At 41.0% G+C, this 25,700-nt stretch overlaps 1 protein-coding gene across 1 annotated transcript in view; it reads left to right on the top strand.

The window, feature by feature from the left end:
• Positions 1-25,700, top strand: part of LOC122542599 (A disintegrin and metalloproteinase with thrombospondin motifs 12-like) — a 565,140-nt gene that overhangs the window by 407,414 nt on the left and 132,026 nt on the right. The window contains exon 15 of the mRNA XM_043680588.1: positions 21,328-21,572. Within this exon, the coding sequence (XP_043536523.1) occupies positions 21,328-21,572 (245 nt within the window). The remainder of the gene's footprint in view (positions 1-21,327; positions 21,573-25,700) is intronic.

Genomic DNA, 25,700 nt, shown 5'->3' with positions numbered 1-25,700 from the left:
GTGTGAGATTTACATCTGCTAATATCTGTGACTTACCAAAACGCTTACCAAAGTCAATGGACTTCCTTGGCGCAAAGGTAGATGACAGAGGATGGTGGTGGAGAGTTGTTTTTTAGACTGGAGGCCTGTGAGCAATGGAGTGCCACAAGGATCTGTGCTGGGTCCACTAACTTTCATCATTTCTCAAAACGATTTGGATGTGAGCATAAGAGACATAGTTAGTAAGTTTGCAGATGACACGAAAATTGGAGGAGTAGTGGACAGCGAAGAAGGTTACCTCAGATTACAACAAGATCTTGATCAGATGGGCCAATGGGCTGAGAAGCGGAAGAAGAGTTTAATTCAGATAAATGTGAGGTGCTGCATTATGGGAAAGCAAATTTTAGCAGAACTTATACACTTAATGGTAAGGTCCTAGGGAGTGTTGCTGAACAAAGAGACCTTGGAGTGCAGGTTCATAGCTCCTTGGAAGTAGAGTCACAGGTAGAGAGGATAGTGAAGAAGGTGTTTTGAATGCTTTCCTTTATTTGTTAGAGTATTGAGTACAGAGTTGAGAGGTCATGTTGAGGCTGTACAAGACATTGGTTAGGCCACTGTTGGAATATTGCATGCAATTCTGGTCTCCTTTCTATCGGAAAGATGTTGTGAAACTTGAAAGGGTTCAGAAAAGATTTACAAGGATGTTGCCAGGGTTGGAGGACCTGAACTACAGGGAGAGGCTGAACAGGCTGGGGCTGTTTTCCCTGGAGCAACGGAGGCTGAGGGGTGACCTTATAAAGGTTTACAAAATTATGAGGGGTATGGATCGGGTAAATCGGCAAAGTCTTTTCCCTTCGGTCGGGGAGTTCAGAACTAGAGGGCATAGGTTTAGGGGGAGAGGGGAAGGATATAAAAGAGACCTAAGAGGCAACTTTTTCACACAGAGGGTGGTACATGTATGGAATGAGCTGCCAGAGGAAATGGTGGAGGCTGGTACAATTGCAGTATTTAAAAGGCATCTGGATGGGTATATGAATAGGAAGGGTTTGGAGAGGTATGGGGCTGGGTGCTGGCAGGTGGGACTAGATTGTGTTGGGATATCTGGTCGGCATGAGCGGGTTGGACTGAAGGGTCTCGTTTCCGTGATGTACATCTCTCTATGACTTCCTGCCAGCGAGTAACTGTTCAATAAAAGGGAATGAAGAGACAGCTATTCACAAAGATGTCCCATCTCCCATTGTGTCATAATAGCTTCAGACTCCCTAACCATACTGGTTAGACAAAACTAATATTGATTATAAAGCCCAAATTAGCTGGAGATAATGATCTTATCTGACGACCCAGAAAGAACAAGATAGTCTGTAGAGAACACTGAAAATTGTAGAATAGAGTGCAGAACAGCAGTGGAACAGAGTGCCATGTTCATAAGCCTGATTCCTTTGCTCTGAAATAGCCATCGTGCATCCTCGACCTTTCTATTTCTATCTCAGGTGACCGAATCAACACGGACATCTACTACAAACCGACCGACTCCCATGCTGCCTGACCTGCTGCGCTTTTCCAGCAACACATTTTCAGCATCGTGCAAATTACGCAAATCAAGTCTTTAGTACAGTGGATTTTTGCTTGAGAAAAGCAACATTGGCCTCATTAAATGTAGGAGTTGGGTCTGAAGGCAAGGAAAAATTTTTAATGAATAACTAAATAATTAGAATAACCAAGGATATGGGCAGTCTAATTGACATATTATGATACCATTCAGGGTAATGGTACCAGGTTGATGAGTCAAGGAGAACTCTTTATGAAAATTAACACTGAAGTTATCAGGAACAAATGATTTCAACAGAAGGATGGTAAGTTCTAGACAATTTAAATTTTCTGAAAATGCTCATAATACATTTACCTCCACAAAGCATATGACGTTGAAATATCCGAAAACAGTATATTCACTATTTGACTATCTTAGAAGTGGCATAGTTTTATTTAGGTTAGCAGTTCATCGGCTGTGATCTAATGTTCCTCTAACCTGGTCAAACTTATGAGAGCAAATTAATGAGATGAGAGAGAGATACTTTCAGTCACGTGAGACTGAAGAATGGTAAGAAGCAACTTGAGTGAGTAGACTTTCAAAGTGAAAGTAATTGGAAGGTGAAAAAATGTGCAAAAGGATAGAGCAAGGAAGAAATTATCTGTCCTGATGGAAATTAATTAAGTAGATATTTGATGCCTATTGTGAAGATAAGATCAAAAATCAAATGACACCAGGTTATAGTCCAACAGGTTTACTTGAAATTGCAAGCTTTTGGAGCTCAGCTCCTTCCTCAGGCGTGGTATGATAGAATGGAATAAGACATGGTATTTATAAGCAAAAAGTTAACAACTTTAAAACTAGCTGCTCCTGTTAAATACTTTAATCAGTTCAGAGGTAGACTGCCGATTAAAATGCAAAAATTCCTTTCAAGTCTTTGTCCACAGATAATTAAAAGTTTTATCATTGTACAAGAGTTGATATCTCAGGTTGGGCAATGCGCTTAAGTGTGATATCATGCTTCTAACCTGTCTATGTTTCAAACTGACATTTGGTATATTATTTTAATAGAAAAGAATCTTGAATGAAATAGTTCCTGTGTGTGTGTGTGAGTGAGAGAGAGTGGTTGTGTGCGGGAGACAGAGAGTTTGTGTTTGTGTGAGAGAGACAGTCTGTGCAGGTATGTTGAGAGAGAGAATGTGTGTTTGTATGAGACAGAGATTGTAAGTGTGTGTGTGAGAGACTGTGTGTGCATTTGAGAGAGTGTGAGTGTGTGCATATGTGAAGAGAGTGTGCATGTGTGAGTGTATGTGGGAGAGGGTCTGTGTAAGTGTGCGAGTGTGTGTGTGTGTGAGTATACAATGAGGTGGGGTTACATGTTGTGCGACATGAACCCAAGATCACAGTTGAGGCTGTCTTCATGGTTACGGAACTTAGCTATTAACCTCTTCTCAGTTATTTTGCATTGCTGTGTATCTTGAAGTCCGCCTTGGAGGATGCTCATCCAAAGATCAGAGGCTGGACTGCCTAAGTGGTCCCCCACTGGGAAGGACCCCTTACCATGGGATGATTGTTGTGCAGTGTCCATTTATCCATTGTTGTAGTGTCTGCATGGTCTTGCCAATGTACCATCCATGCCTGCGTGGTATAAGATAGATGACATTGGCTGTGTCACAAGAGTACCTGCTGAGTATGTGTAGTATCCATGTCGATGATCTGACATTGTAAAGATACAATTTAAAGCAGGCAAGTGAAATGCTGGTATAATTACATGGGTAAATTAGTACAGTGGTTTTGTTACCAGACTTATTATTCCAGATAAACAGCTCAAATAAATAGCTCAAATCAAAAAATGAATTTATTTGAAAAATTTGTCAGTAAACATCTTCTACCAGTAAAAATTATCACATGCCGAACTTTGTTAGTGGCACACATCATTGCCGGTGGTACAACCCAAAGTCTGCTCTGTTACTGTCCTGTATCCCATTTCGCTCGTGATCAAAGTCTAACTGGCATGGTGGCCACGTGTGATTCTGTGGTCGGAGTACTTTCAGTTGTGAAATCCAGTGGTTGACAATGTCGCAGCTATTTTTAAAGAAAACTCCTTTCGTCAAAGGCAGGCTCTGCATCACGGTCAGAATGTGGACATCCAATCCCATTACCATTAACATTGAACTCATTGAAAGCAGAAAAGTGACACAGATGTTTATTTAAAATTTAATTTTCACTTGTAATTAATTTAAATTACATTAGTTTATCAGTATTCATGTGTGCATCAGTGTAATTTATTGAGACTAGTTTAGTCAGGGAGCTAAATGGCAAGGCATGTCTCTATCTTGGCATGCATTGATGGTCACATAGAATCTTCCTTCAGGGATATTTCATTTACTGCAAATGAAGCAATAATGTGTTTCCTTATTCATTCTTTATTAAACCCCAATATTAGTTTCCAGTGCTGTATGGACACTCTGTGGTGTGTTTCTGAACTTGCTGACTCAGTTGGCTCTCTCCTCATTGCATGAAAAAGGACATTGACCAAGATCACTCTGTGGGGATAATTGAAATGTTGTAAGTAAGCTGAGAGCCCTTTTGGAAATCTTCCATCCAACACCCTGAGATGGATCCCACATTTGGACCGTGCTGATTTCGAGCTATATTTTCTGACCTTGATTAATTTGCCCCACTGCATTTAGAATGTTAGGGCACCGTGCCTCCTAGCCCCACATTGTTGTTCCTGTGGATCCCTCTTCAACTTATGGGATGCCCCAACCCCAGTTTAATGACGCATCCTTGTCAGTCCTGAGTGTCCATGCAAGCTGCCAGTTCTTGCTTGTGCCAGGGAATTCAACAAGAATCTCAGAAACAATTACATAAAGCTAACTTCTGTCTGGAAGCTTTAAATAAACATGAATTGGATACAACATGATACTTGGGCACTGTTGACTTTATCTTGAAAGTAGGACTTTCTTGAAAACTAATATATGATAATGGAGATTCACAGCATCCAAATATGTTCTTAATACATTCCCACAAGAGGCTGTGGTGAGTCTCAAGAAGTTGCAAATACGCTTCTGACTTTATCTCTGCATCTGAACCTACTGTTGGGAAAATGAAACTTTGCATCTCTTTTACTTCAGGCACCTGTGGTTCTCATTCTTATTGGCTCCAACAAATTATTCCCTGCCCCCAAGAAGTTGACAAAATGTCATAAACATCTAACTAATTGTCCAATATCTTTCAGAGAAGGAATCTCAGGCATGGGAGTGAATGCATCTGATTGCTCAGTAAGGAAGTGTCTGAATCTTTAGTTTATGCAAACTTAATGTAGCCTAATTTGAATGTAATTTATTGTTGCATTAAATTAAGATCTTTAATTTAAAATCTTTCAGTTGTGAGGTTTGAGCAGAATTATTTTCAAGGGGTACATTGAAAGAGCAGTCGTGCTCAAAATTGACCGAAACTGATTTTCATTAAGTGACTGAGTTTGTTTAACAAGCATAAAAATAAAGCTAGCAATTTCAGTTAAAAAGTGTCTGTATTTTTAATTTGTCCAAACCTAATTTAGCTTACTTTAGATTATAAATTGTAGTTTGCATTAAATTAAAAAATCTGTAGCTTTACAAGTGGTCCATTGAAAGAGAAGTTCAATGAAGAATCAGCTGAAACTAGATCTAAAGAGTGAGCATTCTTCAAGTATAAAGACAAGACATAAAGATTAGAGTGACTGTACTGATAAATGAAGTAAAATACAATAGCAATGGGTTTTTTTTGGGTGATGTATTGCATCTACAGCTTGTTGGTGATCCACAGTGAACTGTATTGACTTTGGGTCTGAATTGAGGAGCTGGAGACTGAGCTGCGGGCATTCTACTACATCAGTTCCCTCCCACTTGGAGAAACTATAAATTTTCAATTCTGATCATGGGAATGTTACAAACCTCCCAACCTATTTCCCATGATCAACTGATACACGACATGTTTCTATAGAAATCACATTTCCTTCTCAGTAATTTCTCAGCTTCTTTCTTAATCCTTCAATTAATTTTTTTTTAAGCCTGTTAGTTCTATTGTTCTCCAATGACCAGATGCACTGTTATCATCTCAGACTTTCAGTCAGTTAAACTACAAAAAAAAATTGTGAGCTCAAAGTCAAGGGTAAAAGTTTCACAGGAGAACATGCTTCATCAACTTCTGAACTGTATCAACTTTAGTAGTGTTAACAAAACTGAAAATGATTCATGAAGATTCTTAAATTCTCTTTTCATTCATGTGTTTAACATTTCTTTTCAAATAGCTATACTGAAGATATTAAATAGCTATACTGAAGATTCCCAGTATGATTACTTCAGTCAGTCAAGTAATTATTTTTGATGAATATTTCTGACAGCAAATCCTTATCGTGCTGACTTTTTATTTCCAGGCATGTATAAGGAATATGTGAACATTGAAAAAAGGAGTAGACTATTCAACCTCTCCATCCTGTTCCATTGATTTATTTCATGGTTGTTGTCTCTCTTAACTTATATCTGTTTCATGTACCCATCCAAATGCCTCTTAAATGTTGCAATTGTATCAGCCTCCACCACATCCTCTGGCAGCTCATTCCATACACGTACCACGCTCTGCGTGAAAGAAATGCCCCTTAGGTCTCGTTTACATCTTTCCCCTCTTGCCCTAAACCTATGCCCTCTAGTTCTGGACTCCCCGACCCCAGGGAAAAGACTTTGTCTATTTATCGTATCCATGCCCCTCATAATTTTGTAAACCTCTATAAGGTCACCCCTCAGCCTCTGACGCTTCAGAGAAAACAGCCCCAGCCTGTTCAGCCTCTCCCTGTAGCTCAGATCCTCCAACCTTGTCAACATCCTTGTAAAACTTTTCTGAACCCTTTCAAGTTTCACAACATCTTTCTGATGGGAAGGAGACCAGAATTGCACGCAATATTCCAACAGTGGCCTAACCAATGTCCTGTACAGCCACATCATGACCTCCCAACTCCTGTACTCAATACTATGACCAATAAAGGAAAGCATACTAAACGCCTTCTTCACTATCCTATCTACCTGCGACTCCACGTTCAAGGAGCTATGAACCAAAACTCCAAGGTCTCTGTTTAGCAACACTCCCTAGGAGCTTACCATTAAGTGTATAAGTCATGCTAAGATTTGCTTTCCCAAAATGCAGCACCTCATCCTTGTGGCACTCCACTGGACACAGGCCTCCAGCCTGAAAAATAACCCTCCACCACCACCCTCTTTCTTCTACCTCTGAGCAAGTTCTGTATCCAAAGGGCTAGTTCTCCCTGTATTCCGTGAGATCTAACCTTGCTAATCAGTCTCCTATGGGGAACCTTGTCGAACACCTTACTGAAGTCCATATAGATCACATCTACTGCTCTGCCCTCAATCTTCTTTGTTACTTCTTCAAAAAACTCCATTGAGTTTGTGAGACATGATTTCCCATGCACAAAGCCATGTTGACTATCGCGAATCAGCCCTTGCCTTTCCAAATACATATACATCCTGTCCCTCAGGATTCCCTCCAACAACTTGCCCACCACCGAGGTCAGGCTCACCGGTCTATAGTTCCCTGGTTTGTCTTTACTGCCCTTCAAAAACTGTGGAACCACATTTGCCAACCTCCAGTCTTCCGGCATCTCACCTGTGACTATCGATGATAGAAATATCTCAGCAAGAGGCCCAGCAATCACTTCGTGAGCTTCCCATAGAGTTCTCGGGTACACCTGATCAGGTCCTGGGGATTTATCCACCATTAACCGTTTCAAGACACCCAGCACCTCCTCCTCTGTAATATGGACATTTTGCAAGATGTCACCATCTATTTCCCTACAGTCTATATCATCCATATCCTTTTCCACAGTCTTGATTGCCCTGTGATAGAAAGGATATTATTATATTGAAAAGTGTGCAGAAAACCAGCATTCCCTATACCTACCAGCCTTCCCTTTCAGCCTGACAGGAATATACTTTCTCTGGATTGTTATCTCATTTCTGAATGCCTCCCAATTTCCAGCCATCCCTTTACCTGCGAACATCTGCCTCCAATCAGCTTTCGAAAGTTCTTGCCTAATACTGTCAAAATTGGCCTTTCTCCAATTTTTAGATCTGGTCTATCCTTTTCCATCACTATTTTAAAACAAATAGAATTATGGTTGCTGGCCCCAAAGTGCTCCCCACTGACACCTCAGTCACCTGCCCTGCCTTATTTCCCAAGAGTAGGTCAAGTTTTGCACCTTCTCTCGTAGGTACATCCACATACTGAATCAGAAAATTGTCTTGTACACACTTCCTCTCCATCTAAATCTTTAGCACGATGGCAGTCCCAGTTGATGTTTGGAAAGTTAAATCCCCTACCATAACTACCCTATTATTCTTACAGATAGCTGAGATCTTACGAGTTTGTTTCTCAATTTCCCTCTGATTATTGGGGGGTCTATAATACAATCCCAATAAGGTGATTATCCCTTTCTTGTTTCTCAGTTCCACCCGAATAACTTCCCTGGATGTATTTCCGGGAATATCCTCCCTCTGTGACCAGCAGAAATAATCTTTCTCTGTTTATGCTGTGAAATCCTTAACTCATTTCAAACACTCCAGTTAGCTCAACCCTTATTTATCTATACTCCAGGGAATACAGGCCTCATCTCTGAAACCTGTCCTTGTGTTTTAACTCTTGTAGTCTAAGTATCATCCTGGTGTTTGTGTGCTGTAGTCCCTGCGAAGTCTAATATATCCTTCCATGAGATATCGGCCCAGAATCAAATCCCATATGCAAGAGCTGTTTCATATTTTCACATGTTTATATTCCAGGCCTCTTGAGATATGGGTAAATATTACAATTTTTCTTTGACAATTACATCAGATTCCAGTGTTCTCTACTTGGACTCACTAACTTTTTCTATTTATCTATAGTTTCTTGTCACTTAACAAGTTTTCTTCAGTGCCAAATAATTATCACGTTTCTCTACATTAAATTCCACTGTTTTACCCACTCATTTAACCTGTCAATGTCCCTTTATGACTTTCTGGTCCCATGTCCATGAACACTGCTACAGTGCCACATTATTTCATCAGCAAACTTTGACATACCACTCTCTATTCCCGCATCCAAATCATTTCATGAATATGGTGAAAGGAGGAGGCTCATATTTTGAACTCTGGTGGACACCACTGGTCAAAATGGGCTGGATTTAATTCAATTCATTAAGCCTTCCATCTGTTTCCTGATGACAGAAAGCCTGAGTTAAATTGGAAGACAAAGGAGTTTTCACAGGATTGCTGGCTGTTGGTTGATGGGATGTCAACTCATCTCATTAGTGGATCAATCGACACTCATTATCCCTGAACAAACTGCAATTTAATGGGAGCTCGGAGATTAAACAGTTGTTGCGCAGCTCAAAATGTCTACCCAAAATAAGCTGCAGGATTCTTGGTAGGTCCCAGTGTGCTGACATTTGTGGGAATTGCCTGGAAAGTTTGAACTTGAGCCAAGTATTTCTCCTCCTCTCTGTGACTTCCTGCAAAACTCTCTGACCCCAAATTAGACTCTGGACGGTGCTGATTAACATTCACAAATATTTACCGAGGAAACGTTAGACAGTAAAGTTGGAGTCAGACCCATGGGTAAATGCATAATTCACTCACACTGAATATCTCACAACTGCCTTTTTGAACTGCCTCCCCCGATTATCCTTTGACTAATCAAGTACCTCTAACACCCTGACCATAAGATATGGGAGCAGGTCATTTGGTTAATCAAGTCCACTCTGCTACATGAGAGAATGAGATTACAGTTTATAAGAAATCTTCAACTCCACTTTCTTGCTCTTTCCCCAGACCCTGTGATTTCCTTACTGATTAAAAATCTCTCAATTTTTTCCGTGAACTTGCTCAATGACCCTCTCTCAATGCCCTCTGTGGTAAAGAATTCCCCAGATTCATCTCCCTCTGAGAGAAGAAAGTCCTCTTCATTTTTAACGCTGCAGTCCTCCATTAGCTGATACAGGGTTAGTGGATTTTGGGTCTTCATTGTCAGTCTTACAGCTAAGAGCATCAGTATTTGCACTCTGATTCTTGAATTTTCACATCATCAAGAGTACTGCATTCTTTGGCAATAAAGTGCCCCAACTTTCATCATACTTTCATCCAGAAAAATTGGCACTTCTCTTCTTTGAAATTCAAATTAAAATGTGAGTATTAAAGTGTGAGTATAGGAATTGGGAGTTCATGTTGCGACTGTACAGGACATTGGTTAGGCCACTTTTGGATTACGGTGTGCAGTTCTGGTCTCCCTGCTATAGGAGGGATTCTGTGAAACTTGAAAGGGCTCAGAAGAGATTTACAAGGGTATTTCTAGAGTTAGAGAGTTTGATATATACGGAGAAGCTAAATACGCTGGGGCTGTTTTCCCTGGAGTGTCAGAGGCTGACCTTACAGAGGTTAATAAAATCACGAGGGGCATGGACAGGGTAAATGGGCCAGGTCTTTTCATTCGGGTGGAGCAGTCCAGATTTTAAAAAGTCTTAAGGGGCAACTTTTTCACGCAGAGGATGGTGCATGTATGGAATGAGCTGCCCGAGGACGTCGTGGAGGCTAGTACGATTGCAACATTTAAAAGGCATCTGGATGGGTATGAGTATAGGAAGGGTTGAGAGGGATATGGGCCAAATGCTGGCAAATGGGGCCAGATTAATTTAGGATATCTGGTCTGCATGGACGAGTCGGACTGAAAAGTTTGTTTCTGTGCTGTACAGCTCTATGACTCTATGACTTTCAGTACAGATAGGGAGAGCTGAATGCTGCAATGATAGGAGATGTCTAACCTCTGGAAAGTAGGGACCTGGATGATGGAAGAGACATCATTCAGCTTGTATGTTTCAGCCAGATAATCTCAGAAACACTTCGACCTTGCCAAATTTCATGCTCACTCTATGGCAGGCCCTTGATGCCCTGCGTAAAACTGAACCTGGTCCTGAAGGAACCTTGTTAGCCTAGTCTGGCTCACATATGCTCAACTAGTGAATGAGGTGTAAGTTCCTCTGGTGTCCAAGAATGAAGGATAAGGCAGTGGAGCAGATTTTTCTGCCTTCAATCTAGCCACTCCATAAGTGGGCCACGTTCTTTGCTGAGATTGTCGAGACTGCCAGTTAATATAGCAGGGTAAAAACAATGACTGCAGATGCTGGAAACCAGATTCTGGATTAGTGGTGCTGGAAGAGCACAGCAGTTCAGGCAGCATCCGAGGAGCAGTAAAATCGACGTTTCGGGCAAAAGCCCTTCATCAGGAATAAAGGCAGAGAGCCTGAAGCGTGGAGAGATAAGCTAGAGGAGGGTGGGGGTGTGGAGAAAGTAGCATAGAGTACAATAGGTGAGTGGGGGAGGGGATGAAGGTGATAGGTCGGGGGTGGGGGGAGGGTTTTTTAGCCCTTGTTAGAATCAGGTTGTTAATCATAAAATGAGAATTATAAATATTACACCCAAAAAAGAGGAATGTGAGACACCCAGCAACTACAAGCCATCCGATTGAAAGTCAATGGCGGAGACGTTTTTTAAAAACAATAATCTGAGACACAACAAAGAAAATGTTTGGATCAATCAGTGAATGCTTACATTTGTTAAGACAAACGGCACTTGATTAATTTGATCAGGTGCCTTAAGGAGAGTAGTGCAGTAGCAGTACTGCTGTATAAATCCATTTGATAAAGGCAAAATATATCATAAGCCTTTATATTCCAAGCATCTCTTAAATTTCCTTAACCTCTCCTCCAAGCTATGAAATCTTCAGTTAATATAACAGGGTGAGTTTTTTTTTTAATCTGAAGCCTATTGAAATATACCCACTCACTTTCACATTTCCAGGATTTAATCTGTTTTGCCACTTGGGTTTCCCAGACCTCAAATAATTGGGCAGAACTGAAGGGAGAGAATTGGGGAGCTGCAGGAGGAAGTCAAGTTCCCATCAACATGGCTTGTGGACCAGGAGAAGTAGGAGTGGGTACATCCACCTAGCTCCCAGACATCAGGACCCATCCTTCAGTTTGGAGAGTCCTCTCTGTCCCACTGGAAACAATGCCTGTCAATTACATTGAATTAACAAGATGGAACATATCAAAAAAATACAGACATCCGCTCTTGATTAGATTTTGCAGCACATGAGGAAATTGGGACTTCCATGCTTTCCATTGGAAACCCTAATGGACCCATACCTTAACGTCACACTGACCTTTAAAGTAGGAGTTGAAGAACTCTTTCTCAGTTTTGCCCAGTGATCTCCCAGAGTCGGTGAATAGCCTTTTCAATTAGCCTTTCAATTTTTGCATATCTGTTACACTCAGGATGAATTTAGTGCCATAATTTTATTGTTTTAGTTGTTACTTTAATACATATTTTCTAAAAACTACACCACAATCATGATTGAATGACTTAAAATTAAGGACGTGATAGAGCACACATTCAGAATGGAACATGCAGAGAAAATTAAATGTTCTTGCATAATTAATTAATAATTCCAGAAGGATAGGGGTCCATACATTAAACGAGAGATTAATTTTTGTTTGGATTTTAGTTAATTTATGTTAATTTAATATCACTCAATAAAGTTTCAGTTCAGCTGCAGGTTGTGCTGCTAAATGTCGCAGAAGATTATAGACCGGAGGATTTAGGTGCAAGATAGCCTGGAGGCAGTTAGATTACATTGGAGTTTGCAGTTTGAAGAAAAATTGAGTTATTTCTCCTGCTTGTAGCTGTTTCACTCAAACAAAATAAATCTCTTCCCTAACTGTGATTAGAAACAGTTCCAGTAGTTTTGACTGTAATGTTTGTTGATCTGTTAATTCCTTTAGCACAAAGTGGATTGGGGACATTAACTGCTCAAGAAGCTGCATAATTTATTTAACATTCTACTTACAAGACACAATTCTTGTGTCTGAAACAATAGCCACTCCATGTAGAAACTAGGAATGGCATATAACTGTGTGATTAGTTTTCGCCTTGTAGAAATGAAGTCAAAGGGAGTCGGTTGCTTCAGTTGATTGGGGAGCTGGTTTACAAAGCAGAGTGATACCAACAGAATGGATTCAGTTCCTGCACTAGCTGAGGTGACCATGAAAGTCCTGAGATATAGTGGCCCTCAGGTTAAACTCTAATGAGGGAGTGGGACTATTGTGACTTTGCTCTACATCAAAAATTGGCTCAGATTTGAAGGAGGAAGATAGCTACTCAATATGAAGTGTAAACTTGCAAATGATGAATTTAGACAGGAGCAACATTGCCTGATCTATGTCCTAAACCCTTTCCCCAAGGACTGGAATGTTTGGGGAGTAGAGAAAGCAGAGTGAAGACTGTAGGTTCAATGACTTCTTTTCTGTTCCTGCTCTCAGATTCCTCTCCAACGTTTTGCCACCTCCACCTACTAAATGCCTTGAATCTGCTTGTCCTCAATCCTTAGCTTCCTTAGCATTCTGCACATCCTGGTGATTTCAACTCTGCTTGGCATGCGTGAAACATAAATTGCCCCAGGCTTTTCTGGCGCTCGCTGGCTTCCATTAGGAGATCTTTCCAATAAATAACATACACACTCGATGGAATTAAATCTTCATGGAGTTCCAGGCAACCTTGACTTCCAGTTATTCAAAAATAAAGTCTGCTAAACTCCTAAAGTTCCCCAATAAATATCTGGGCTTTAATCCCTGCATGGCCTTATAAGATACTGTGACTGTAAAGACCACTAAGCTATCACTGTGTATTGAATGAGAACAAAAAAAACAATAAATTCTCATTTCCACACAATGCTATCTCTGAAGTCTGTCAACTACTGCTCCGATATGCTGGAGGATCAGCTTTCTGAAATAAAAGCTTCACCGAACTCACATGTTTGCAGACATCGGAGGGAAAGAAATGGGCAGGAAAACATGAAAAAATGTGTGCAATTTACACTGTAGCTTCTATTTATGTAACGGTAAATGGCACTGCACCTAAATATAATGACTGCTGGCAGGATTCTCAGAGAGAAGCCATCACTTCCTGACTTCACTGATTAGGAGTTAGAATATGGTGTGTTTCAAATATTGCTCTCTGTACGGATATTTCTCTCATGTTTACCCTTCACAATAATATGCCACCCCAATCTCACATCCTTCCATGCAGGTTAACATTTCTGTGCTGTCAAATATGTTCGACAATAAAAAAGTGTCCTGTTTTTAAAGAAGTGAAAACAATAAATGGTAACTTTTCAAAAGATATTACCTTATTTCCAAAGGGGGGGTTTGAAGTGTCCCACAGTTGCCATGTGCTGTACCTCAAACTGATTGGATGTGTTCTCAGTGTTCTCAGCTGAGTGAAGGACAGAAAATCAGCACGTGATATACTAGATCTATTAAAATTAAGAAACAAACAGATGTGGAACCTCGTTCAAATACAGCATTAATTGAATTGAGCTCTCTGCCTCAAATTGTCCAGTTGCTAACAAGTCAGGTTTAGGTTAGTAGTCACATGACACCACGTTATAGTCCAACAAGTTTATTTGAAATCACAAGCTTTCGGAGTGCAGCCCCTTCACCAGCTGACCTGATGCAGGGGCAGTGCTCTGACAGCTTGTGATTTCCAATAAACCTGTTGGACTATAACCTGGTGTCGTGTGACTTCTGACCTTGTGCACCCCAGTCCAACACCGGCACCTCCACATCACGGAAACCAGATTTAAAAAACAAAGCTAGTCACGGCCTGACAGGAAATTGGCAATTCTTGTTCCAAGTGGGCTGCTTCAGTAAATGAAGAAAATACTCACTAGTGTGCTGTAAGCATTCTTCTAAAGTGGAAATTGATGTACATTAAAGAGGTTTAAAGGATCTGTGATCATTTTGTACTCCATCAGTTAATAGTCAATACTGAAGAGAGGAATGTTCTATTCTCTAGCTGTCTCGCTGTTTATTTTGATAATCCTGAAAAAATACTAGCATCTTGAATGATTTGCATGCTTGGAAAAAACTCATATTTTTGTGGAAGTAGTTGTTTAAAATAAGTGCATGGATAAAGCATATAGATCCTTCCTGCATAATTTCAAGATTGCAAAGTTTAATAGGGAGAGATAAAAAGAACTTGCTGCTTCCAAAAAGGAAAGAATGTTATATAATTTTCTTAATGCTCATGACCCTCTTGCGTGGCCTTATCAAATACAATAGTCACCAGCAACTGAAAAGAGGTCTGAATTCAGAATTAACTCTTTCAATGATTGACTTCTGAGAAAAGTTATTTATTGATGAATACTTGTACCTTTCTGTATTCCCTCCACCATTGACAATCAATAACAACATGTACCAACTACAAGATGGCCTGTATTCCTGATGAAGGGCTTTTCCCTGAAACGTTGATTTTACTGCTCCTCGGATGCTGCCTGAACTGCTGTGCTTTTCCAGCACCACTCTAATCTAGAATCTACCAACTACAAGATGCACTATAGAAATTCCCCAAAACTTCTTAGATAGTATCTTTCAACCCCTTTTGAAAGACAAGAGGAGCAGAACACCACCCCCCTGCAAATTCCCTTCCAAGCCACTCACCATCCGAACTGGGAAGAATATTGCCAGTTCCTTCACTGTCGTTGGGCCAAAATCTGGAATTCCTTCCCCAGTGCCATTGTGGATAAGCCAAAAGGATTGCAGCAGTTCAAGGGCAATTCGGAATGGTCAACAAATATTGGCCACCTATCAAAATACTGAATGACATTTTTTAAAAAATGTTTTAAGTACTTGAGTGAGATAAGTGAAATGTTTGTTTTCATAAGAGTTTTGCTTCAATTGTGAAATAATCGATAAACTGACAAGTGTCATGTGCTTCCTGATTAATGCCTATACTGGGTAAAGGGTTAGTTGGCATGAAGGTGGAAAAAGTGGTAGTTAGGAGATATGAGATGGGACTGAGTTGGCTATAAAGGGCCATAGCACTAATTGGAAGTACATGGAGTATAAGGCACCATGTGAGATGGGCACAAGGTAGCACAAAGAATATGAGGATCCCTCGGCGTGAGTGCAGGGTTGTAGGTTGAAATGGCAGATATGAGGGGCCTTGAGGATTTGTAGGTGGTCATAGTGTGACATGGGGGTGGCTGCAAGAACATAGGCTAGCATGGATTGGGCAGAGGGAATATCAGCATGAAAGCATCAGGCCTGTTTATTGCTTCAGTTTTTATTATTCTGATAATACTAATTATTCTGATTATACTTGTTGTTCTGATAATCTAATATACTCATATTGTTGAAATATGAGGCCGATTGTTTTCACAGCCCACCTCAGGAATCAAGCAGCCTTTTTGGTTTTTCCTGGGTCACCTGACCTCAGTTCCAATCCTCTCCCCCCACACACCAGAAATGGGAAGTGCTGGTGGCTGGTTTGAAAAATTAGGTTCATTGAGTCAGGATTTCCTGCCAACTTTGTTCCTCCCCCGCCACAAACCATGTATGAAAATCACAGCCAAAAGCTCTCAGATTATGGGGTGTAGGTTTGCTCGCTGAGCTGTAGGTTTGATATCCAGACATTTCATTACCTGGCTAGGTAACATCATCAGTGGCGACCTCCAAGTGAAGCGAAGCTGTTGTCTCCTGATTTCTATTTATATCTTATAGCCAGGTAATGAAACGTCTGGATATCAAACCTACAGCTCAGTGAGCAAACCTACACCCTAAACCTCAACCTGAGCTACAAACCTTCACAAACCTTGCTCTCAGATTATCTTCAGCTTCTCATAATATTTTCACTTAACCATTTTCAGGGCATCAATTTTTAACATAAAAGTCACAGCAATAGATTAGAAATATCAGGATGCCAAACTGCTTTAATTGTCCAAATCTCGTCATGTTCTTCATTGGTTCTCATTTGGCAAAATAAGTGGCTCAGTGGTTAGTGCTGCTGCCTCACAGCACCAGGACCCTGGGTTCAGTTCCAGCATTGTGAGAGTTTCTGCTGGGTACTCTGGTTTCCTCCCTCAATCCAAGGATGTGCAGGTTAGCTGGACTGGCCATGCTAAATTGCCTGTAGTGTCTAGGGATGTGCAAGCTAGGTGGATTAGTCATGGGAAATACAGGTTTATGGAGATCAGATGGGAATGGGCTTGGCCTGGATGTGATGTTCTTCAGACTGTCCATGCAGACTTGATGGAATGAATGACCTCTTCCTGCACTGTAGGGATTTTATTAAAATTTAAAATAGTAGGCATTTGAATTAGCAAATAATGTTGCTCATCTATGTGTACAGCAGCCTAAAGGTTAGTGCTGCATCTTTTAATGTTCTCCCCTCATCTCACTGTAGATCAAAAATACAGACTTTCCTTTTACACCCAATTTTGTCATAGAGAACACTCTTTTGAATAAACTGTAAATATTATACATGATATAACTTTTGATACATGTAATGCAGAGACCAACATCTGAAACAAGCTGCAGCTGTGTTGTCAAATCCATTTAAGTGACCATGTTTGGAGAAGGAAAACGAAAAGATACTTTAAAAAATGATGAACAACAGCAACCGAATTGTGTTACAGACATAAAGGTTTAACAGACAACTGCAAAACCTACATTCCTGATTCTATACAAGTTTAACAGTTAAAAGGAATCATTCTTCCTTTTATTTACTGTCTAATGGCTAAATCAATCCAATGTGCAGTCTGTTTGTTTCCCTACCAAAAGCAATAATGAAGAAGAAATCCAGAATATTGTGTGTAGAGCAACATTGCAAAATGCAGACTTTGAAATGAGAGCCAAATTGCAGCTTTTTATCAATCCACAATAGATAAACATTCATTTTTTTTCTCCGTCACATGTATTTTCCATTGCAATAATTTAACTAAGCCTCCTGACACTCTACTTGAAATGAACTGAAAGCGATGATATTATCTTTAATTGAAAAACTAATGTTTGCTATTCATTAATTAGTTGTGAGATTGGGGCCCACCTTACACCTTCATTTTACTTATCATTATTGATATAACTACATTACTGTGTACCTGGAGTCACATGTTGGCCAGGTCAACAGATTTCCTTCTCTAAAGGAGATTAGTAAACCAGATAGGTTTATGAGGAGAAAGTGAGGTCTGCAGATGCTGGAGATCAGAGCTGAAAATGTGTTGCTGGAAAAGCGCAGCAGGTCAGGCAGCATCCAGGGAACAGGAGGATCGACGTTTCGGGCATAAGCCCTTCAGATAGGTTTATGACAATCAGCGATGATTGTTGTGGTCACCATTGCCCAGACTAGCATTACATGTTTGAGCTTTTGTTTTCATTGAAATTAGATTTCATAGCTACCATAGTGGGATTTGAACCATGTCCACAAAACAATTATTATGCCAGGGACATTGCCATGACAACACTATTTCCCTATCTGTACATCCCTAATTCAGTTATCCTGCAGAGGTTTGTGGAATTGTGAAGTCCTTGTATGAATGACAACTAATTTCCAGCAGAGTTTTTGAAATGTGTGGCTTCATGGTGGTGAAATCCATGAGGCACACATGTTTAACCAGAGGCAACCATTGGAGAAAGACTTGGGGGTGGGTGAGCACTGATGTTGTGGAGTTGTTGTTGAGAACAAGGAACCTGAAATCAGCCTGGATTCACAGTGAACAGCAAAAAGGGTATGCTGCTCTCCATAAATATATGTACACTAAAAATACAACAGGGCCAGCAACCATAATTCTATTAGATTTAAAATAGTGATGGAAAAGGATAGGCCAGATCTAAAAGTTGAAGTTTAAATTGGAGAAAGGCCAATTTTGATGGTATTAGGCAAGAACTGTTGAAAGCTGATTGGGGGGCAGATTTTCGCAGGTAAAGAGATGGCTGGAAAATGGGAAGCTTCAGAAATAAGATAACGAGAACCCAGAGAAAGTATATTCTTGTTAGGGTAAAAGGAAAGGTTGGTAGGTATGGGGAATGCTGGATGACCAAAGAAATTGAGGGTTTGGTTAAGAAAAAGAAGGAAGTATATGTCAGGTATAGACAGGATAGATCGAGTGAATCCTTAGAAGAGTATAAAGGCAGTAGGAGTATACTTAAGAGGGAAATCAGGAGGGCAAAAGGGGGACATGAGATAGGTTTGGCAAATAGAATTCAGGAGAATCCAAAGGGTTTTTACAAATATATTAAGGACAAAATGGGTAACTAGGAAAAGAAAAGGGCCCATCAGAGATCAACAAGACAGCCTTTGTGTGGAGCCGCAGAAAATGGGGGAGATACCAAGCGTATATTTTGCATCAAGTATTTATTGTGGAAAAGGACATGGAAGATATAGAATGCAGGGAAATAGATGGTGACATTTTGAAAAAGGTCCATATTACAGAGGAGGAAGTGCTGGATGTTTTGAAATGCATAAGGGTGGATAAATCCCCAGGACCTGATCAGGTGTACCCTAGAACTCTGTGGGAAGCTAGAGAAGTGATTGCTGGGCCTCTTGCTGAGATATTTGTATCATCGATAGTCACAGGTGAGGTGCCGGAAGACTGGGGGTTTGCTAAAGTGGTGCCACTGTTTAAGAAGGGCGGTAAGGACAAGTCAGGGAACTATAGACCAGTGAGCCTGACGTCGGTAGTGGGCAAATTGGAGGGAATCCTGAGGGACAGGATGTACATGCATTTGGAAAGGCAAGGACTGATTATGGATAGCCAACATGGCTTTATGCATGGCAAATCATGTGTCACAAACTTGATAGAGTTTTTTGAAGAAGTAACAAAGAGGATTGATGAGGACAGAGAGGTGGACGTGAACTATATGGACTTCAGTAACGCGTTCGACAAGGCTCCCCATGGGAGACTGGTTAGCAAGGTTAGATCTCACGGAATACATAGAGAACTAGCCATTTGGATACAGAACTGGCTCAAAGGTAGAAGACAGAAGTGGTGGTGGAGGGTTGTTTTTCAGACTGGAGGCCAGTGACCAGTGGAGTGCCACAAGGATCGGTGCTGGGTACTTTACTTTTCATCATTTACATAAATGATTTGGATGCGAACATAAGAGGTACAGTTAGTAAGTTTGCAGATGACACCAAAATTGGAGGTGTAGTGGACAGCAAAGTAGGTTACCTCAGATTATAACAGGATCTTGATCAGATGGGCCAATGGACTGAGAATTGGCAGATGGAGTTTAATCCAGATAAATGTGGAATATTGCATGCAATTCTGGTCTCCTTCCTACAGGAAAGATGTTGTGAAACTTGAAAGGGTTAGGGGCGGCACGATGGCTCAGTGGTTAGTACTGCTGCCTCACAGCACCAGGGTTCTAGGTTTGATTTCTGTCTCGGGCGACTGTGTGGAGTTTGCACATTCTCCCCGTGTCTCTGTGGGGTTTCCTCCGAGTTCTCTGGTTTCCTCCCACAGCCCAAAGATGTGCAGGTCAGGTGAATTGTCCATGCTAAATTGCCCATAGTGTTAGGTGCATTAATCAGAGTGAAATGGGTCTGGGTGGGTTACTTGTTGGGCAAAAGGCCTGTTTCCACACTGCAGGGAATCTAATGTAATCTATAAAGATTTACAAGGATGTTGACAGGGTTGGAGGATTTGAGCTACAGGGAAAGGCTGAACAGGCTGGGCCTGTTTTCCCTGGAGCATCGGAGGCTGAGGGGTTACTTTATAGAGCGTTACAAAATTATGAGGGGCATGGATAAGATAAATACTCAAAGTCTTTTCCCTAGGGTCGGGGAGTGCAGAACTAGAGGGCACAGGTTTAGGGTGAAATGGGAAAGATATTAAAGAGACCTAAGGGGCAACTTTTTCACGCAGAGGGTGGTACATGTATGGAATGAGCTGCCAGAGGAAGTGGTGGAGATTGGTACAATTGCGACATTTAAAATGCATTTGGATGGGTATATGAATAAGAAGGGTTTGGAGGGATATGGGCTGGGTGCTGGCAGGTGGGGCTAGATTGGATTGGGATATCTGATTGGCTTGGACGGGTTGGACTGAAGGGTCTGCTTCCATGCTGTACATCTCTATGACTCACCATGACTCTAAAGCAGTGACAATACATCCGTCAGATCCAAATGTACGAAAACATGGACAACAATAGTTTGCATTTATTTAGTGGAGGGAAAAATTCCATGGTGCTTCCCAAGAGTGTAATTGGACAAAAGTTGACCCCAAACTGATGGAGACAATAAAATAAATGTTTATGTTTAAAATGCAAACATATATTTTTACTTAGTGGTTGTCATGATTTTGTGATGTCCCAAAGTACTTTACAGCCAACGCAGTGCTTTAGCACTCTAGGCCCTGATGTAATGTGGTAAATGTGACTGTCTATTTGCGCACTGAAAATTGAATTAAACTGTAACGAAATTATGGTCCAGTGAGAATCCTTCTGATATTGACTGAGTGATTAATATTGACCAGGATACAAATACCTTTTTCAGAACAGTGCCGTGGGATCTTTTATATTCACCAAAGAAAATGTAAGGTGGACCATGAGTTAACATCTCTTTGGTTAGTGTAGCACCCCCTCAGTAATGCATGGGGTGTTACTCTAGATTTTTATGCTGAAGTTTTATAGGACAGTAAACCGAAATCTGCATAAAAGGAGTGCAATTTAAAGCCCTTCCAGGAATTTCCCAGTTGAGGGCTGCAGATGGCTGAAGACATTTTCATCATTTTGGAGCAAAAGCATCACATAATAGACCATGCTGGGGGCTACCTGTCATAAGTAATTTTGTTAGTCCAGACAGCTCACCATTGCAGCAGATGGCTGTGGTGAACTCCTTTCTCAAAATCACGAAAGTGTAAGGAACACTTGATTTCTCTAAACTTCCATTCTGTTCCATTTACAGGCTATGTTGATGTGGGCCTCATTCCTGAAGGAGCACGAGATATCCGGGTGGAAGAAATAGCTGAAGCAGGGAATTTCTTGGCTTTGCGAAGCGAAGATCCAGAGAAGTACTTCCTCAATGGAGGTTTTATTATCCAGTGGAATGGCGACTACAAAGCAGCAGGAACAACATTTAAATATGAAAGAAATGGGAATCTGGAAAACCTAACAGCTCCAGGACCTACGAAAGAACCTGTCTGGATTCAGGTATGTCATACTTCAGATATTTAGAACATGTTCAGTTTTGGTTCATATTCAAAAGATAAACATGGTACTATCGTCATCAGTTTTTTTTGTTTGAAGAGGGAGTAAAAATGCTTTGCAGGATCTGAGAGGACTCTCAGAATAGTCCAAGGAAATGTAATATTTCCTCATTTAGACAAACACTAGATTTAAGATGGACCAAATAGAAAGATGCATTGGTCTTTCCTCTCCTGACTGTACTGCATCATCACAAGGCTAAGACTAAATAGTCTTTTTTTTCACTTTGTATTTAGCAATTTAGAGGTGGCCATTAACTATTTAAAGGAAAATGCATTTTTAGTGTATTTACCCTATACATTGACTCCATTCAATTTTTCTTTACTCAGACTTCATCCTGGATAATCAAGCATAATGTGTGATCGGCACCACGGGTGCAAAATCCTGATTTAAAATAACATCAAAGTTCCATCCACATCTGTGAATGATTTTTGTAGTGAATAGTGTAAAAAGAAATAAATTGTATTTATTGTAGCAATGTCCTAAAGCATTTCATAGGTAATGATGCATTGTTGTTGTGTCAGCATTGGGTAGTTTGCTTCTTGGAAAATGTAGGTTAACAGCTACCTCTTGAAATGCATGTGCTAAAATCCTTGCCTGTGCCACATATGAATACTGAGGAGTTTGAACTCACACATGAGAGAGAAAGATTCAGAAAGGACCTGAGGAGCAACCTTTTCACACAGAGGGTGATGCGTCTATAGAGGAAGTGGTGGAGGCTGGTACAATTACAACATTTAAAAGGCATCTGGATGGGTACATGAATAGCAAAGGTTTAGAGGGATATGGACCAAATGCTGATAAATGGGACTAGGTTAATGTAAGATAACTGATCGGTATCAACGAGTTGGATTGAAGGGTCTGTTTCTGTGATGTATATCTATATAACTTTATGATATACAAAAAGTGAGATTTGCCATTTTAAATGCAAAGCTCTACAGCACACACTAGCAATATGTGGAAGTTCCAAGTCACCACCCACATAAATATACAAGAACTAATATTTACTGGGTGGTCCTTTCTGGCTTCATTGATTTTATGCTTTAAATTGAAAGGAAAGAAATGTAAGTATTTGCATTTAATATGCACATTTGCCCGAAAGTTTCTAAATATTCCTGGTGTGTATTTCATGGCTAGTAAAGCTGATCTGAAATATTGTGAGTTTTACTGCTACACACCAGATCTTCCTGACCACAGCATTGACCTTGAATACTAGAGGAGAGTGTGTAATTCCAGCTAATCGAGATTGTCTGTTTCACTCCTCTACTGAAGTACCATCCATTCTGCAGTAGCTCATGTATGAAGCCTTTATTTGAAGCATGCATAAGTGAATTTGTCTCTGGAAATGTTTTCACAATTAAATAAGAACATATTTTTCTCCTATATACATTTTTAATATTTAATGAATTTTAATGTACTTGTGCTTGTTGTTACAATATCAAAAAGATTGGTAACATTTTAATGTAGAATTAGTCTTAAAGACTAGAAACAATTGGAATTTTTTTAACATTCTGCCTCCTCTCTTCATTCATGGGAACTTTTGTTCTTCAAAATAAAAGCAAGAGGAAATGATTAACTGCTTCATTCTGCTTCTGATCGACATGTTGTTTGGGATCCGTGGTGAAGCCAGTGCTTGTTGCAGACTACAAAGTAAATCTTTCAGAGGCATCGTGTGATCTCTCTGGTGTGGGATTTCACCCCTATCAGTGTGCAGTGATACTGCAACTAATTGCAGTCTTTACTGGGCATTTACAGTGTATAAGTAGTAGTGAACTCATTCGATGGTCCAAGCACATTGAAGGATTTTGGGCACCTAAGAAGGAAAAAGCAATGAAATAAAAATGCATTTAAAATAGTCCACAGAGTCCTTACAGTTTGGAAGCAGGCCATTCGGTCCGTTGAGTCCACACTGCACCGACAAACAGCATCCCATTCAGATGCACCCCAAGCCTTTTACCCTGCATTTCCCATAGCTGATCCACCTGACCTGCACATCTTTGGACTGTGGGAGGAAACCAGAGCACCTGGAGGAAACCCACGCAAACACTGGGAGAATATATAACCTCCACACAGACAGTCTCAAGGCTGGAATCGAATATGGATTCCTGGTGCTGTGAGGTAAAAACAATGACTGCAGATGCTGGAAACCAGATTCTGGATTAGTGGTGCTGGAAGAGCACAGCAGTTCAGGCAGCATTCGAGGAGCAGTAAAATCAACGTTTCGGGCAAAAGCCCTTCATATTCCTGATGAAGGGCTTTTGCCCGAAACGTTGATTTTACTGCTCCTCGGATGCTGCCTGAACTGCTGTGCTCTTCCAGCACCACTAATCCAGATCCTGGTGCTGTGAGGCAGCAGGGCTGACCACTGAGCCACCGTGCTGCTCTAAACTCAGAGGGAATTATAGATTGGGGCATACACATTAGAAATGGTGCAGGGTAAAGTGTTCTTAAACAAAGATTTTTAAAAGAAAACAGTTATGATTGAGAAGAATTAGCTCCACTAATTAACCATTTAGCAGAACTCCACAGCATGAACTGAAAACACAAAATGCTGCAGAGTCTAAACAGGCCAGGCATTGTCTTGTTTTTAATATTCAATCACAGGATATGGGTGTCACTGGCCAGGCCAGGATTTATTATCCATCCCTAATTTCACAGAGAGTAAGCCACTTTGCTGTGAGTTTGGAGTCACATGTAGGTCGGATTTCCTTCCGTGAAAGGCTGTCGGTGAACCAGACGGGTTTTTCCTGACAACCAACAATGGTTTCATGGTCATCATTAGTCTCGTAATTCCAGATTTTTATTGAATTCAAATTCCACCATCCCACAATTTGAATTCAGGTCATTGGCTGGGTCTCTAAGTTAATAGTACAGGGGTAATACCATTAGGCCATTACCTCCATATAGTGAAACAAGAGTTAACGTTCAAGTTCAATGTAACTCATCTGCAGAATTTCATAAAGATGAAATTATCATCTTAGGTCTGCAGCAAATATTACTAAAGATATTACTGTTTAAAACCCAGTTACATCTGATTGAACAAAGCTTAACTTGTTAAAGGGTTTGAAATGATAATATGGGAGAGGGACAGTTGAGAATCTTGCTGGTAAATTCTCTGGTGTAGGGATGAGTGCAGGATCCGACGAAGGGCTTTTGCCCGGAACATTGATTTTCCTACTCCTCGGATGCTGCCTGACCTCATGTGCTTTTCCAGCACCACTCTAATCTAGACTATGGGTTTGGATATCTGGACAGCATGGATGAGTTGGACTGAAGAGTCTGTTTCCGTGCTGTACATCTCTATGACTCTATGTGATTCTAAAACCACACTAATGCATATGACATTCGCCGACCATCTAGGCAGTTAGGAATGGGCAATAAATGCTGGCCTAGCCAACGAGACCCAGGTCCCATGATTTTTTTTTAACAATAATCCCCTTACAGAACCTTGAGTAAACCCACCAACTTGAACTGACAAGATCTGCCCATTTGACATGCCCCATGCACATCGAACACCTCTGACTCACCAAACTGTTACTTCCTCCTGCAACCCTTGCTATACAACAACAGTCCCCTGAACTGACTTGTCTGGCCTCCAACCTGACAGACCTTCCTCATCCCCCTGCCCTTTACACTACATATCCACCATCCACGTATCACCTCACCCTATCACCGAAATGCCACTCAATCCACCCAATACCCTATACAAATGCTACTCTACTCATCTATGACCTTACCCATAACCACCCTGGCATCTTATCCGCCTGCCACTTTAGTAACCTACCGCCTGACCCAGCTGAAGGGGGGGGGGGAAGGCGAGGGGGGTGAGGGGAGGTGGGGGGAGGTGGATTGGATGCCCTGGGTGTGGGCAGGAGGACACTGCGCCCAGGATTCCACACCTGCCACCGCCTTGGCCCTCCCCATGCCACTGCCCCTGCTCCAACCCCATGGTGGGGGGTGGGCACCAGAAAATGTCCACACCTCAAACTCAATTCACCCACAACCCTTGACTCTTAACTCACCCCCACCCCAACTCTCCCAACATTCCCCACCTCAACTCACTTCCCATTCCAA

This window comes from Chiloscyllium plagiosum, chromosome 1 (genome assembly GCF_004010195.1).
Source record: "Chiloscyllium plagiosum isolate BGI_BamShark_2017 chromosome 1, ASM401019v2, whole genome shotgun sequence".
NCBI classification, from domain to species: Eukaryota; Metazoa; Chordata; class Chondrichthyes; order Orectolobiformes; family Hemiscylliidae; genus Chiloscyllium; species Chiloscyllium plagiosum.
Note: the sequence above shows the minus strand (reverse complement) of the source record. Positions and strands in the feature narration are given on the sequence as shown.